At 42.3% G+C, this 17105-nt stretch overlaps 1 protein-coding gene across 4 annotated transcripts in view; it reads right to left on the reverse strand.

Annotated features, from left to right (window-relative positions):
* LOC119160975 (cell polarity complex component crumbs) overlaps window positions 1–17105 on the reverse strand; it is a 234921-nt gene that overhangs the window by 74656 nt on the left and 143160 nt on the right. For all 4 annotated transcript variants that reach the window (XM_075880257.1, XM_037413268.2, XM_075880258.1 and 1 more), the window contains 2 exons: window positions 15461–15582; window positions 2086–2560 (listed from right to left, as the gene is read on the reverse strand). In XM_075880257.1, the coding sequence (XP_075736372.1) occupies window positions 2086–2560; window positions 15461–15582 (597 nt within the window). The remainder of the gene's footprint in view (window positions 1–2085; window positions 2561–15460; window positions 15583–17105) is intronic.

Consider the following 17105-nt stretch of genomic DNA (forward strand, 5'->3'; position numbering starts at 1 on the left):
GTATTCTGTGCGCTGAATGCATGTATAATGCTAGAGTGCTAGAAGCTTAGTCAGGTGATGTTTTATTTCAATGTCATCTTTTGCCACAAGCATTAAGACAATCTTGGTATTGTTGCACAAATGAACGAATAAAAAAGGCCACCAAGTTAACAACATTGCACACAAAAAAGGTACTCAGTTATGCGGTTACAAAAGTCTCTCGGTTAATAAAGATAACCACTTGAGATCCCTAGTTCTTCACTATTCAGAAAAAACCCAGACATGCCCATGCAACACGGACGACGTCATATTAGTACCAACCAGTATGTGCTGCAATTTCGAATTCCTAATTGGCCTAATTCTGTACCGTTCCCAAGCCAGATGTCGTTCCTTGCATGGCTGATACTACAAATTGCACCAATTTTTCTGTTATGCTTTTTGTAACTAATTACTAAGGTTGCCACACAAACTCTCACACAATAACAAAGAATTGGATTTCTGCGGCTGCATCGCTCTCATTGTCTGCCAGAAGTAGTCCGACTCCAGAGCCATTGCCATGTTTCAGTGAGACAGCTCTGATCAAACAGACATGAGTTGAACAGTATCAAGCAGGCCCAGGCAGCAGAATTGTCTAGCTACAGTTTTCGGCCACATTAGGGCCTCAATGATGATGTGCAATGAAGTGATTCATTTCAACTTCTCAGTGTCATTAGAATTATTGGTTACAAGAGTAAGAGACATGTTTTTCAGGTCCCCCGAGTGCCTCATCAATGAGGTTTCACTGTAGTAGTAGGTGGCCATAGTTCACACAAATAACAACTAAGTATACAACTTAATTTAAATTTGTGCAAGAAGTTGGATAAGTAACTCATGCCCTGCATATGAAATGCTCGATTATTTCACTCAAATTGCACCATGCTCACTCTTACATGCAGGAAACTCATACTGTAATTACTCGCATAATTCTCACAGTCGCATTATTCTCACATCCCCACATCGCCCAAGAAAATTTTCCATGAGTAATTATTGCGTTCCCGAAAATTGAAGCAACAGTGCCGTCTGCTCTACAGTGTAGTCTGCTCATTCCGGCCACTGACGATAATAGCATATGCCATCCGGCATCACCTCTTAAGCATCATGTGTACTATCAATGCACTGAGCCTCAATTCAATCCAAGCCAAGTAAAAGTGGCAAGTGCACAATATGGCGTCTATTGCATGTTGCGTCTCTTCTGTGGTTACACTATGGGTGATACGGAAGTTACATGGCGGCTGAAGTTGAAAGTAATTGATCATGCACTAAACAACAGCAACAGGGCCGCCAATACGCACTTCTGAGTAGACCAAGTTTTGTGTTCACTACTGGCGGACGCAGCACGAGCCACTAAAATGACGCGCTGGGCCACCCGTGTGCATAAGGCTGGAATGGATGGTAAACTTTATTTCATCAGAAGGCAACTGCAGACAAAGCCGTGTTAGATGATCACCACCACAAAGTGACGTCATACGCTAACCTTTTGCGGGCTCTCGTTGAGTGACGCACGCTAACCCTACGCCCGCAATTCCCACAACCTTTGTGTATGGCATTCCAATTTGCCATTATTTTTTAGCGGCTTTTGTGTCTCAAATCCTTGCGTTCAACCTGTGATTTTATTGTTAAGATAAGTCTTAATTAGTGATTCTCAAAACTTGCAGTTAGTTGCTGGCGTGAGAGTCCCGATTTGCAGCCACTTCATTTTCTTTTTTGCTCTGTATGTTTTTGCGAAAAATTTTCCCCACGTAATTCTTGCACCCCGCAACTTTTCATAGATATTCCGTGAAAAAAAAAAGAGTGCGAGGATAATGTGAGCATATACGGTATGCTTAATGTGCAGCCTACATAGTTTTCTTTCACATGCCTAACCAAATTCAGAATATGTATTCCAAGTTGGACAGGCTTGTCGCTAATAGAAACAATGTGTAAATAGTAGAACTTCATTACTGTACTTCTTATACCTTTAACCACTTGAAAAATTAAACAAACAATAGAGAATATATAGTTTTTATTCACACCAAACACCAATTTCTAGAGTTAATCAGCACCTAAGAGAAAAGCGATGACACCCACCTCAGTTCCACAGTCGATGCCTTCATATCCGGCCTGGCACTCACAGCGATACGCATTCACCAGGTCGACACAGTGGCCATAAACACTGCAGTTGTGACCCGGACAGTCATCTATGTTGTTTTCGCATCTTGTCCCGTTGAACCCCGGTGGGCAGAGACACACGTATCCGGCAGCCGTGGCATAGCTGAAGCTCTGGAAGAGCCCCAGATAGTTTTCGTGGTAGAGACTTGTATTAGAGCGCTCTAGACAGGCAGCCCCGTTCTCGCAGGGTGGCGTCGATGGCCTCGGAGGGTCGCAGTCCGGTATGTCAATTTCACAGGAACTGCCCTCATAGGCCTCGTGGCAGTGGCACTGGAAACCTCGCACACGATCCTCGCACGTTCCGCCGTGGTGGCAGGCACCCGGGTAGCAGTCGTCGATGTTCCTCTCACAGTGTTCCCCTTCAAAGCCTGTATCAGTGCAGTTGCACTCGTACCTGTATAGTAATTAGACAGCAACAATAAGTCTAGAGAAACTATTCCAAAGCTTTTAAGCATTGCAAAATCTAAAAGCTTACTAGTACTATGTAATGTTTTGTATTTGCATCTACATACAGACAGATGCACACAGTAAACTACAAAAACATTAGATGGAGACAACCTAAGTGTAACTATGATTACAGATATTACACACACAAAAAAAGTATAGAGAGAACATGCAGTTCTAGCAAAAGCAGGGTGCGCGATGGTGACAAATGGTCACTAGTGCTACTCACTAGGATGTCCATGCATAATAACCTCAACGCTCAGAGAAATTGAAATGTGTAGTACTATTTCCCTGGTGTTAGTAGAAAAGTTTAGGAATCCACAACAATGACAACTGGAAATGTGATTGTTACTACAGGAATTGAATTCAATTCAATTTTATTTTTCCAAGACGAACATGCTGAGGGGTTACATTGGGTTAAAAGTGACGTTAGTAGCTTGATGGAATCAAACGACCAGAGTATAGTACAAGGCAGTAGTGTAGAGAAGGTCGGTTCAATGATCAGCATAAAAAACGGCAAATAGCAAGTGCATATACAGTGGTTAACAGAAAATTTCAGCAATAGCTGGAACTGCTCAAGAACAGAATTATAACTACAAGAAATATACATTTTTACAATACCATTACAGTAAGTAAAATTATACAGTACTGAGATGCTAGCTATATAGAACAAAAAAAAACATAACGCCAGCTATGGAACACAGTAAGAAACTCATGTTAGCACAACGAAAATCATAAGACAAACTAAATATGCTACATAGTATGTACGTGTAACGATATATCACATTGCAACAGAATATAAGTCGAGTGCAAGGCTTTTTTACTGAAAATGCCATTTTCATATTTGTTCAAAGCAGATGGTAGATTATGTACTGATTGATGTTTGTAGTGTGTCCTGAAATGTGTAACTGACCATGTCTCAGGGTTCCTTGTGCTCACAATAATTTGATGATGCTCCAATGATGACAACTGCCTTATTGTCATGAAATCGTGACATGGACAAAGAGAGCCGACTGTATGCCTAAGATTAAACTGTTTACTTGGCCGAACTTGAGGCCAATAAACAGAAAGTCAGATTACAGAGATACACTGGCTCTGATAGCGGTAAACACAGTGTTGGCCCTCGATCAACTGATCATCGTTAGAATGCACGGCCTTTTATACATCATGCATCGAACTTATCACTTGAGGTCGTGCAAGTTCTGGAATAATGTCGAGTTTTTCCGTCCTATGCGCAATTTTAACAAAATGATCGACAACAAACTAGCAGCTTCTTGAACACTGAGATGCGATCTGCACGAAGTATACTCGTTACATCGTACAGTATGTAACGAGTACGAGTTACATCGTGCAGCATGTAGTAAACAGATAGTGTACAAGTTGTCCATTTGAATAACATTGTAATTTGGAAATGCTTCTCTGGTGCTTGAATAGAATAATACAGAGTCTAAGTGGGTAATATAGCATATAATCCTCTTCTGTAGCATTAGAAGTCTATGTACGTTAGTTTTAGTAGTTGTGCAATAACACAAATGTGCATTAAAATAAAGCTTTGTAAATCTGCACTTTGGCCTTTGTAGGGAGTCGACTACAACATCATGACAGAACGCCAGTCACAAAGGACATCTTTTTACAAAGGTAATTTACATGCATGTCCCACGTAAGCTGTGACGAAAAGTAGGTGCCAAGAATTTGCCGACTGTCAACTATTTCGATTTTCTGACCTTCAAAATTTATAGCAGTATTCAGCTGCAATAATTTGTTCTTGAAGGGAAAAATAGGTGTGTTAGCTTTTTTTCACTTGAACCATAAATTGATTTAGCTAACCCAAGCTAGATAAAGTCCCTAGTATAGTTCATTGCATTACACAGTCAAGTACAGCGCCTTGATTCCTGATATTATGACAGTACTGTCATTAGCATATATAATAAATTCAGCATTAGTATCAATTTTCACAATGTCATTCATGTAGATATTGAATAAAAGCGGCCCCCAGACCACTTATTTATGGCGTGCAAAATCTGCTTAATATAAATGACATGTGACCGTTTGCATAAACAGCCTGGTATCTGTTACTTAAGATTTGAAGAAAGATAAAGAACTACCACATATTTCAAATAATAAAAAAAATCAAGCAAGCAGGTGGTACCTAGCAATCTAAATTTTTATAGAAAGTTTGCTTCCAATGAGCTTGCAAAACCTAACCATGAACTACGTTTTATAGTGTTCCTACCTCAACCAAAGCCTCAATCAATTCAGTGCAAGCTCCTAAACACCAACAATGGACAACTTCAACCAAACAATACAGGTGTTACTTTAAAGGTGATGTCGAATTAAATATACTGGGTAAAACAAAACAGTGATTTCAACTGTGAATAGTCATGATTATTTTTCATATAAACAGTCATGAATTGAACTGATCCATTCTATGATTGACACATTTTTTTCTGCCTTTACAGTGTAGGATTTTAGCAATATGGAAATTCTACATACTTCCCTGTATCATCCATAGTATTGCAATGTTACAACATACCTACATTTAAAATAAAGAAATAGCCCCGCCGCGGTGTTCTAGTGGCTAAAGTACTTGGCTGCTGACCCGCAGGTCACGGGATCGAATCCCGGCTGCGGCCGCTGCATTTACGGCAGAGGCGGAAATGTTGTACGCTTGTCTGCTCAGATTCCGGTGCACGTTAAAGAACCCCAGGCGGTTGAAATTTTTGGAGCCCTCCACTACGGCGTCTCTCATAATCATATGGTGGTTTTGGGACGTTAAACCCCACATATCTATCAATGAAAATAAATAAATAAATAAATACCTGCATAAGAATTTGCACTTGACAAATAATTACAAATAATTTTACTTTAGAATATACACTGAACTACCGCTAACACGAACTCATTTAAGACAAATTCTACGTTATGACAAACGTCAGAGCACTTTTTTTGTTTTCTATAAACCCAATGCAAAAACAATCCGCTCAAGACGAACAGCCTTGCACCTACTCTTCTGATAAGACGAACATTTTGGTGGATGCCGCCACCACAGGCAATTAGCTTCATGACGGGAATGAAGCAACCGGAAAAAAAAGCTTACGAAAAAAAAACGGCCTTGAAGCAAATCCCCACCACGGTGGAGGGAGGAAGCGAGCAAGCCACCACCGGCAGCCACCTTCAACCCGCAGAGCGGGTGGCAAAGCAACAAAAAAGAAAAAAAAGAGTTCGTAGGGTGATCACAAGGCCAAACGCTAAAAAAAAAAAAACAAATAGGCAGAAAAAGCAAAAACAAAAGCGGATGATACCCTATATAGGAATTGGTAAAACACGATAGTGAAATGCGTCTTTACAGAGGTAGTAGAGCATTTATAGTGCATTGTCTCAGTAACAGCAACAAATTGCAGTTACATCAAGAACGGCAAGCAGCTGGAAAGTTGCAGGGCACACCTCATGCAGAAAACTCGCACAAAATTAGCATACACAGGACAAGCACAGGCTAACAACTGTCACAGCTTGACACTGGAAGTGTGCTGTTCAAAGAAAAATAAGCACACACGAAACAAGCGCACAGCTATACAGAGGACAAGTGCGAAGAACTGTCACAATTCTTCCTGCATTATAAGTGGCGCACTCTTTTCGTAAACACAACCGCACCAGCGTGCAAAGTGACCTTCGTTCAGTGAACTGGGAGTGCGGGGAAACACACACAAGAGCCAAAGAAGAGGCACACAGCACAAGCCCTCTCCCAAATTACGAGCCTGATAAGCGCGTGTGCAGGAGACACCACACTCCGCGGGGGTGGCTCTTCATGGAGGCGACGACCTTTAAGAGCACGCCCAATGCGAGCCCATCACACCATCTCGCCACTCATAACAAAAATGCGCTAAAATTTCGAAGCTATGAGGACTGCCAAACAGTGTACGGTGTATATAAATGGCTTGCCCTTAGCATTCCAGACGTATATTCTGTGGCATAGTGGTTAGTGCCCCGCGCTGAGAATCGAGAGGTTGCTGGTTCGATTTCGAGTGGCGAATTCTTGCCTTCTAGTTTTTTCTTTGTAATCTCTTAGTATATATATTTTTCAATGTCACTTCCGTGATGGAAGCACGTCAGCAGAGCCATGATGGACCCCGACATAGATCGCTTTCGTGTTAAAAAAAAAAACGACAACTGAGTCTACCTATTCGCAAATGTATCAGCTATACTGACCAATGCCGTTTTTGAGCGGAAGCATGTGAGATTACATCATACATATCTCCTCTCATGAATGTTCGCTTCTCCTACCTATCCCGGGTTGGTCATCATCGCCGGAAAAAACGAGGTTTTCATCTGCGCCAAGCCAACGATCGCACATTTGCCGTTCCTCGCACTTTATATGCCTCGCACTTTGTGTGCCTTGTTGTTGTGCACAACAGCAACAGACATACATTATGGAGTGGATAAAGCCTAGCAATAGCCTTTGAATGCAGTTGCTTAAAGCGACTCTCTCAAATAAATAACTTTGCTGGCTTTTTTTTCCTTTGATATACGTGTACTTGATTCTTCATTCTGAACTAAGATACTTGCATGCATCTTGGTATGTCACCAATTCTTTCTTTGAGGGTGCTTCTGATAAGAGGAGCATCTGATAAGATGAACATTTCTTCATTGTCCCTTCAAGTTTGTCTTGCAGGAAGTCTGCTGTATGTGCAATCTATTGTACTGGCTAGTTCACCAATATTAAAAAATAACAGTTAAACATGTGTTAAAATGAGCAAAAACACAATGTCTTAATTAAGAAACAAAAGGCTGACAAAAAATGTTCTTGCCTAGTCTAAATAGATACACAGCTCACACCTACATCTTTCCATGTGATATTTTTACCATATTTGCTGATGTTTTTCTATATTGTGTCCCCCTCCTCATTACTTTATAGAGAGCAAAGAGGAAGCATATTACAAAAGAAAATACAGTGATAGAGGCTATGTGGTGCGGTGTTACCAGGGTTTTCCCCATGATGGGCAATGTGAAAGTAGTCACTCTTTGTTCCAATTGACAACCACTTTAAGGGAGACCTTGGCAATTAGAACAGTCTATCCAGTCAAACATTGCTTTTCTTTTTACATAATCCCTAGATATTTTTTAATCACATACCAAAAGAGATGTGGCACAGAAGATGAGAAAAATGCAATTTTCAGTTTTAAAAAATGCCAGGCCTGTGCAGAACACACAGCACAGTCACAGCAAAAGCTGGAAGAGTGACCTTTCAAAGCTTTTCTTAAACAATAGTTGGATAACTACTACAACAGCACTTCAGGGTGCCCACTACGTCACAACGCATCATAACTTTTATGTGGCAGGCCGGCATTCTCTATGCCATCCTTCGTCATTCTTCGGAGAAGCGGGGTGCCCTCTACACTTTTGTGAGAAATTTTGTGCAATTTTTTTATGCTGTGGCTAACAAAAATAAAGAATTTTGTCTGCAGCTTCAGTAATGGGTTAGAACATTCGATGACCCACTGGATATGCAATTTGCAATGTGTGATGCCTGGTTGTTTCAAGGTTGTTCTAAAATGCTTTATTACTTATATTAACGTGATTCCCTCACCAAAATCAAGCCTGTCTAAGGGTCACTTTGGAACAAAGTTTCAAGCACAGGTTTGGCTCAGAAAAAGAACACTGGGCTGGCTCCCAGGGAACCTAGGTTCGAATCCCTGGGTCTTTTTTTCATGTAATAAGTTTTTCTTTCCTCATTTCGCACGATAGTGGTTACGGACACAAGTAGTGGCGGCAGCGGCGGACAACTATGGCACACGCGACCCTTGTTGTGATCTCATAACAACTTTCACAGTAAAACTGGGCTTCAGAAAGTGCTATCATACAATGAGTCACAGGATTTCTGTAAATATGCCACCACCATCTTATATTCAAATAGCCACAGACCTATTAATTGATGAAAGCTAAGTAAGCCCATGCAGTGGCTTTTGTGCGGTGAGCTAACGCACGAGGAGGAAGTTTCAGAAGGCTTACATTTATTCACAAATCACAGGACATCCGTCATTAATTGAAGTAATCAGTGATGCACGTCTGCACACATTTGCCTTGCAGCCAGTCAATCAATTTCGCACGCAGCTTGCAAAGCATGTCTGCTTCGGCTTTAGCATTCTTCTGGCAAGAGAAGTTGTGCGCGGCAATGTCCAGCGCCGACATTCTCTAAAGACGACGACAACAACGACTTATCTCCGCTACTGCCCTCTGCACCAAAGCTGCAGCATGGCCACCACGTGACCAGAAAGGAGGAGCCTCTCCACGTGAAAAGAAGCAGATTGGCATTTTTTTTTTTGCTCTCATCGCACACGTTGTTGAAAGGAAAGAGTTACATCGCAGGGACGGAAAAGAAAGAAGCGTGGCACAGGCGCGTGAGAGAGAACCACACTCCACGACAACTTTCTCTCTCTCATTTTTTTTTTTCCGTCCTCGGTCTCTTTGCGTGCGGTGTTGGAAGGAGAAGGGTCTTTACGTGGCAGGGGCGGAAAAGGGAGAAGCATGACACAGGCACGTCGCAGATTGGCATTTGAGGAAACGCAAACATTTCACTGCAGCCTTTTCTTTCCTTTTATTTTCCTTCGCGCGCAGCGTTGAGGTTGAGAGGTGCCGCCGCGGGATTAGGATGGGTGCTGGGAGCATTTTCGGAGCGCCAAATGTTCGAATTAACCGTCGCAAGTGCTTGTGCATTCAAACTATTGGGCGTTTTTGCTCATTGGAATACACATAGCTTTGACGGGACCTCATCATGAGTCCAAATTAACCAGAAGTTTGAATTAAGTGTGTTCAAATTAATGAGATTCGACTGTAGTGTCTGTATCTGTATTTCTGTAACAATCGGTAGTGTAGCGTGTACTTTACGATACACGATACTGTGGTTACAATGATATACCCAGCAAAACATTAATTGCTGAATGAACACTTCTCCGGCTAGTACTGGTGCCACAAAGCCACCAGAATAAACCTAAAGGCAAAGACAAAATTTTATCTTTTTGCCCAACTCCCCCAGTCAGGGCCAGTGATGAGATGTGGACGTCTCTTTTTGTGAAGCAGAACAACAACGACAAAGCTGGCGCAGCCTCGACAGAAACTATATTCGCGCGCTAGCTCACGTGCCTTTTGTTTTTGAGATTTCTTTCCTTTTTAGTTTTGTCAGATCCATGGCACTTACCCACTAGCAAACGCCGCATATCACAATGCATGCGTTGATAATTGCACAAATTCTAACGCCGCTCACCTGCGTGGACCTATAGCTCCGCCGGTACTGATGCTGTATCTAATGGAACAAGCACTTAGCTATTAGATGATATTTTGACGTACCATGCCGCTTTCTTTCTGCTGTTTCTATTGAAAGATCTTTTAAAATTACATCGAACTCATTTAAAATGAACTCAAAAGTGCTACGATAACTAGCCATTATATCAGTAGAGTCAACGTCCGATCTCTCGGACGCCCAAAATAGCAGACATGCCTCATTTAATTCCGTTTATAGTTTTCGGAATCCAATTTTCCCGACTTTTTACAGCTAAGTCAGAATCAACATAGAGTTTCCCAAGATTAACTACAGAAACTTTGGCGCTGCGATGGTTCAGTGACCATGAGAATTATAAGTATTACACGGATTTGCCTAGTCTTCGTACATGCGGGTGGCGAATCGCACTTGTCACTTCATTTATTACTGCGTTTCGGTTCTGTTTTGAAGAAAAGAAAGAACTCTCTTGAACTTTGTGACCCGATTTCAATTGATAAGCCTAAAAGGTTAAGGTGGTGAAGTGCAACTGCTGAACTTTCGCTGATTTTTGTTTCGTGACAGAGCAGCCCCAAGCCACACCAACACGCCGGGAGGTAGAAGTGCAAAGATTAGGCCAATCCCTGTACTACCCATCATTCCCATGCTCGCTGAAGCACAATGCATTGCAGTCCCATAGACACTAGCCCCAGAGTTCCTTCTAGAGGATATACAGAAAACTATGAGTACTGAGGTCGCCATTTTGATTGTTTTCGGACCCTCGAACCCACCGTGCCAAGGCTGTCGTGCCCTCGAACTGAAAATGCCGCAATCCAGCACAGCCGTAGCTTAGGCCGCATGGTACCGTTATTGCTGTTATGGTGCTGTGCAGCCTGTGCTCCAACACCGGCAAAAACTATGCTGTTGACCTATGGTCTGCCGTTGGCATGTTTGCAAACTCATAGAAGGGGGTTATGCAGACCCTGCAGAACTGTTTTTGCCACGCGAGCTTCATACTGGACGCCGAGACAGCTGTGTCACCCGGAGTGGATAGTGTGTGCGACAAACTCTCACCTGCAAACATTGCCTTCGACGGTCTGCACGTAGCTGGTGTTTCGATTCCAGCTGGAATAACCCTTGAGGGTTTCGCCTACGCTGACAAACACCTGGAGCTGTGTGTGGAATTGACCGATGACAAAACCATTTGTCAAGTTGGGGAAGATTCCGATAGCTTTGACACTGTGATCGAATAGGCAGTGCTTACGCAGCCAGTGATCTGGGAGTTGACATGAGCACTGACACTGTCATAGGTGTACAGCGACAGCATGATGTTAGCTGAAATTGAGGCAGACATCATCGCGGGCAAGTGGAACGCTGTTCAAATGAAAATAACCAACATTTTTTTTTGCACTCAAGTGTTTACAAAGGCGATAGCGCCGGCCACATCGCCAAACTATTTTTTTGTGTATTTTAATTGAAAAGTGCTAACAACCCCTCAATTGACAAGTTAGGCTTTCTCGCGTTCAGGCGAAACCCGTTCGCTCATGAAAGATTAAACCACATTCGCAATAAACTCACGCCATTGCAGTGAAGCGTGGTACCACCACGTCGAACCAATCATCTCTGACTAGTTGCGTGCAGCACACCGTTTACTCGGCTTTTACCGTCACATGCCGGGTTGTTTGCAGTCCAATGCATGCACGGGTTTGTGCAGTCTTCGTGCATGCTTCACTGTTGATCGTGCGCAACACAATGAAGATGAACTTTGAAAAGCAATGCGTGCAAGTGGCCTCGCACAATGCAGGGGTGGGGAACTTGCAAACAGCAGCGTGACGCACTTGTACCGCCGTAATTTCGCCAAGTAGATATCTAAAAATTAATGTGTTCTGGTTGCCAGCGATGAGTCAAAATGGCCCACTCATCACCACTCGTCACCTCGCCATTGCTGTTTTCTCATGGTTATCTGTTAAGGCACTGCCACAACCACGGGGAAGTCGTTATCACTAATCGACGGGTTTCAGCGACACGCAGTTTTTGGAAGGATTTTCATGAAAACCTTTTGCGGCACATTGTGGTGTCAGCAGGTTGAGCATCGCAGTGAATCTTTATGCAATGAAATGTTATCGCCTCTTGTATTTATGGCTTCTTGCATTCGAAGGCATTGTTGGTGCATCGTCGGGGGTTGTAGATGCCGAGAACAGCGTCAGTAAAGTTCACCGTTCGAAAGCCACAAACTGCTTCATGCTACTTCTTATTTCTTTTTTTTCCCCTCACTTCCATTCTGCCAGTGAAGAAACACCTGGAAAGTGAGCGACCCTGCTCACAGTGTTCGAAATCTGCAAGCGGTGCTCAACGGGGTCCACAGTATCCTCGCTGCAAGTAAACTGCAACAGGGCGAGCGTAAGCACGTGCCTATCACATGCCTTAAAGTGTCTGTTCTAACATTTTTCTTTTTGCTTCGTATGCACCATATTTTTACTACGACTGTATCAGAAGTGCTCAATGTAAAAGTAGAAGGCTTTGAAAAATGTTTGCTGTATGTGAACTCAGTTTCAAAGGGTAGAGTAGAAAAATCGTAAGTGTACCGATTATGGTCGTTATAACCGATATATCATTATATCTGGGATCGATATAAGTGGGCTAGGCTGTATAATGTGATTATTACCACAAGTGCTTTCTAAGTTGTCCTTCTTTTGCGTCCCACACAGCACCTTGCGCTTCGAACTTTTTTTTTTTTTTTTGTCTCATGATTGCAATATGCCTTCTCTAAAGAGCAGTTCAAATAAGGTCTCTGTTTTATCCTTACCTTTATTTTCTGCTATATATATGCTACTACTAGCACATTTATATTCACTTTAGTTCACTCTTCTGCCAAGGCGATTTAGAAAACAGATATACCATTACATTGTGTGCTGACTGCTTGGTAAAATGACAAAATTGAGTTTGCATAATCAAAATGGAAATAACTGGGAGCCATCTTAAAAATTATAGAAATGCGATTCAAGAAACACTGTTATGTCAAATGGTCCGTTTTTCTAATCAATGAACCAACAAGCCATTTCAAGCAATTTCCCATAGATATTGATTTCTTTATTGCCTTACCTTAACAGGTAAATTGACGATACTTCATGCTTATTTGTCATATCTACTAGGAATGTGACCTATATCATGCGCCTGAACTTATTGACCCCGAATATTAGAAAGAGAGCGGCTTTTCTATTTTAATTATAACTGTTTTTCTTTTCTAGTCCTCCCTATTTTTTTCACTATCATTCATTGCTAGGTAACCATAGCTATAGGAAGCAATAGCTTGAAGAGCGGCGTTGTACCGCAACATTTTTTGCAACTATGCTGCCATGCAGTCTCTCTTTTTCTTTTTTTTTTCATTTGGTGTGATCGGGGTCTAAGTCACAAAAAACGTATGACCGCTCAGCGCAAGACATCCACAAAGTTTTGTAACCTTCAAGATTGTCTCAGATTGTGCAGCTAAGATTACCCACAAATCCTGCTGCGGCGGCCGCATGTCCATAGAGGTGAAATGCTAGAGGCGCTGGTACTTGGGTTTGATAGCACATTAAAGAACATCACATGATAAAAATTTTTGGAGCACTTCATTTCTGCATTCCTCAATCATATCGTAGCTTTAGGACATAAAAACTCATCAATTATTATTCAGATTACCCGCAGTGCACATGCTTTGTCTAATTAGTTCCTGAGCTCACACGTACATCAGCGACAACACTGAAATGTGAAATACAAGACGCATTCTGTCGATAATCAGATTACTGAAAAACACCAGGTCTGCGCGGTAGACGCAGCACAGTCACAGAGAAAGCTAGAAGTGCGGCGTTTCAGAGCCCTTTCAAAACACTCATCGGGCAACTACTGCAAACACACTTGCTTGGTACTCACTAGGGCATTAATAGTAAGCTTTTGGGTAGTAGGCCGGCATTCGCTATACTATTTTTCGTCATTCTTCTGAGAAGCATGGTATCCGTTCAACACTTGCAAGGAATTTCGTACCAATTGTCCATGCAGCAGTGGCTGACAACGATGAGGAATTAAGGCTGAAGAGGGTATGCGCCACAGTTAATAGGGAAACAAGAACAAGATTTTGTAATGGGTTGGAGCATTGAACGGCCCACTCGTTAAGCTATTCGCATTGTGTGATGACTGGTTGTTCTTTCACTGTTGTAAAATGCTTTATAAGTCATAATAACGGGACTGCTTTCCCGATATCAAGCCTGCCTAAGGCAAGTTTTACAACTCACAAGCACCGGTGTAGCTCAGTAGTAGAATACTGGGCTGGCACCCAGCGGACCTGGGTTCGAGCCCCACTGTGCCATTAGTGCTAGGTCATACCTGCCTAATGCAAGTTTGACAAATTACAAGCCCCGGCGTTACTCAGGGGTAGAATATTGGGCTGTTACCCAGCGGACCCAGGTTCAAGCCCCACTGTGTCATTGGTGCAAGGTTTTTTTTTCTAATTTCGCACGATCTGGTTACAAACACAGGCAGGGCGGCGGACAAAATGCAACTGCGCGTGACCCGAAAAGTGATCGCATAACAGCTTTTGCTATAAAACCGACGACAGTTACTGCCACTATCCGAGTGCAGTGCACTTTGCTTGTACTTTGAATTAAGTTTTCAGGCACAAGTTAGCTCATTAGCGAGTTTCGTTTCTACCAGAGTGACTTCCACTTTCTTTAGGGTCACCCCTACCTAACAATGCAATAAGTCTGATGAGTTTCTGAGGCGCACATGTTCTCTCACTCAAGGACATTGATTACACGTTAGTTAGTATATAGATAATGATCAATTTATGCCAACAGAGAAGAATAGGAAAATTGATAGCAGCTTTATGCGCTCAACATAGGCCTGTACACACGATGCTCCTCAAAAACATTGCTACCAGCCATGTTGCTGCTGTGCACCGGTGATTCGGTACTGCAGAACGGCCTTTTATGCACAAGCTGAAACTGCACACCGATATTTGTGCCATCGAGAAAAGACTTCTTAGTGAAGTTCGTGTCATTAGATGGCAATATGCTAGCTGGTCGGTAAGCTCAGCAGCGATTTCCATGATTTATAGAAATGACAAGCAAGAACCACTGTCAGCGAAGTGTCTGCAGAGCTGTCCTGTTAAGCAGTTAAAACAAACCTAATAAGTTTTTCGGAAGTAAACTGTTTTACTTTGGGACAAAACATTTGAGATACCGACAAGCATGCCATTAAAATGAAATTGGGTACATTTTCAGAAACTTTCACGCCGTTTTTTTGTGCATATGCATTTTTTACTAAATTGTGAGGGCCTATAAAAACAAATTTGCTACTTTATTGAAATAGCTTAAGATACAATTGGCATTTATTATATCTGATACAATTTTCATGGCAGTATCTTGTATCGGTATTTCCAATACTTTATGCCTTAGTATCTTGTATCGCAATACAATTTCAAAGTACCTTTGCCCGGCCCTGAAGGCAAGGAATGTAACGAGATCATTCTGGCTCTCCAACCAACGTTACTGCAGCGAGGTTTTATTGTTTCCATGTCTGCTAAGAAAACTAAGTGGGTGGTATATTGCCAAAGTTTCTCCTCACCCGTTGACAAGATCCAGGCAGCCTGCTCCATTCAGGCATGGTCCCGATTGACACTCGTCAATATCAATTTCACAGCGAGTACCCTCGTAACCCGCAGGGCAGTTGCAACGAAATCCGTTGACCTGCATTCAGTTCGATGCATCAACCTTGTGTACATTTGCAGCAGACTAGGAACAGTGAAGCAAACAAGGTAAAATGACAACACTGCTACATAGAAAAAGTGCTATTGCAGATAATGTAGTTATAAAATAAAGCTAAGATAGGCAATTTAAACAGTGTAAAATTATAGCATCTTTTGTTTGCAGTGATATTACATTAAAGGCACAGAATATGGGAATCAACAGAGGTGCTTGGTGCCGGGTCTCATAGTAAAAGCTGAGTTAATTCTTATAGAAAAACTGCAAATGAGGTTAGAAGGCTGCTTTATCAGAAACAGATAACACATTTTGCCAGAAAACAGAAATTCTGTAATATAATCATAATTTTTGTTGGTACTACATTTATGTTCAGTTGCTTGCGGTACAGCGTACACTGAAGGAAAAAAGTAAAGATACGCATGCTCGCTCAGCAAGACCTCTGGGACTGCCAACAATAATGTAATTTAAAGAGACCTCAAGACACTTAAAAGGGACCCTCGAATAGTTTTTACGATTTTGTACAAACACATTGGGCCAGAAGACAAAGTCTGAAGGGTCACTTACAGACTGATTTAAGCACTTTGCATAAACTATGCAATTAATTACAACACTTTTAAGCTGAAAAACGCAGCAGATCACTGTAGCTCAACCAAACGCATTTTCAACGCATTCGCAGTACGACATCCACTGGAAGCGCGACGTCACCCAGGCTCCTGATCCGATTGCCTGTGGAATGCACGGAAGTAAGATTGGCTGGTATGGCGGCGGCACCTGCTGGAGCAGATATAACCACTCTGTGATCGCAATCTGTTGACAGACAGCGTGCGTGCTGCTAGGCACACTGGGCTATGGTCTCCAAGATCGCGTGTAACCTGTCGGCGTGCAGTCTCGGAGGCTATGACCTGACAAAGCTCAAACAGTCGAGTGCACTCGTGAGAGCTCTGCGATCAGCAGTGACGCCAGCATGTCTCGTGAGTTTAGGAGGCATAGCAGGGGTTAGAAGGAAGGTATGATACAATTTTCTATAGTGGCCTTGGTACACAGGGTGTTGCTAAATTTTCGGTGCAAATGGTTTCACAATGCTCAAGCATAAACACTGACAAAACTTCAAAAAACCGTTTCAGAGCCACTTTAACGAAGATATACCGTATTTACTCGCATAATTTGGGCACCTTTTTTAATATTTTGGGATTTTGAGAAGAGGGTGTGCAAATTATGCAGGGATTTCGCGAACACATATGAAATAATCCACAGTAGTCCTAACACATGCAGTAGCATACACATTAAAAAAAGGAAAATAAATTGTAGCACAAATGAAGTGTACTTGTTTATAACAAAATTAGCACGTACTTTAACCAGTCAGATCCGGTAACACACGGTCTAGTCGAAATCGCTAATCGAGAGATTCGATTGAGAATCATCGTCACCACCCCTGTCATGCCCTCCTAAGATGCATTTCCCTTGGGTTCTGTCCAGCGCGTTTGAATATCTAATTTTCTTGAAGCTCT

This window comes from Rhipicephalus microplus, chromosome X (assembly GCF_043290135.1).
Source record: "Rhipicephalus microplus isolate Deutch F79 chromosome X, USDA_Rmic, whole genome shotgun sequence".
In the NCBI taxonomy this organism is placed as follows: Eukaryota; Metazoa; Arthropoda; class Arachnida; order Ixodida; family Ixodidae; genus Rhipicephalus; species Rhipicephalus microplus.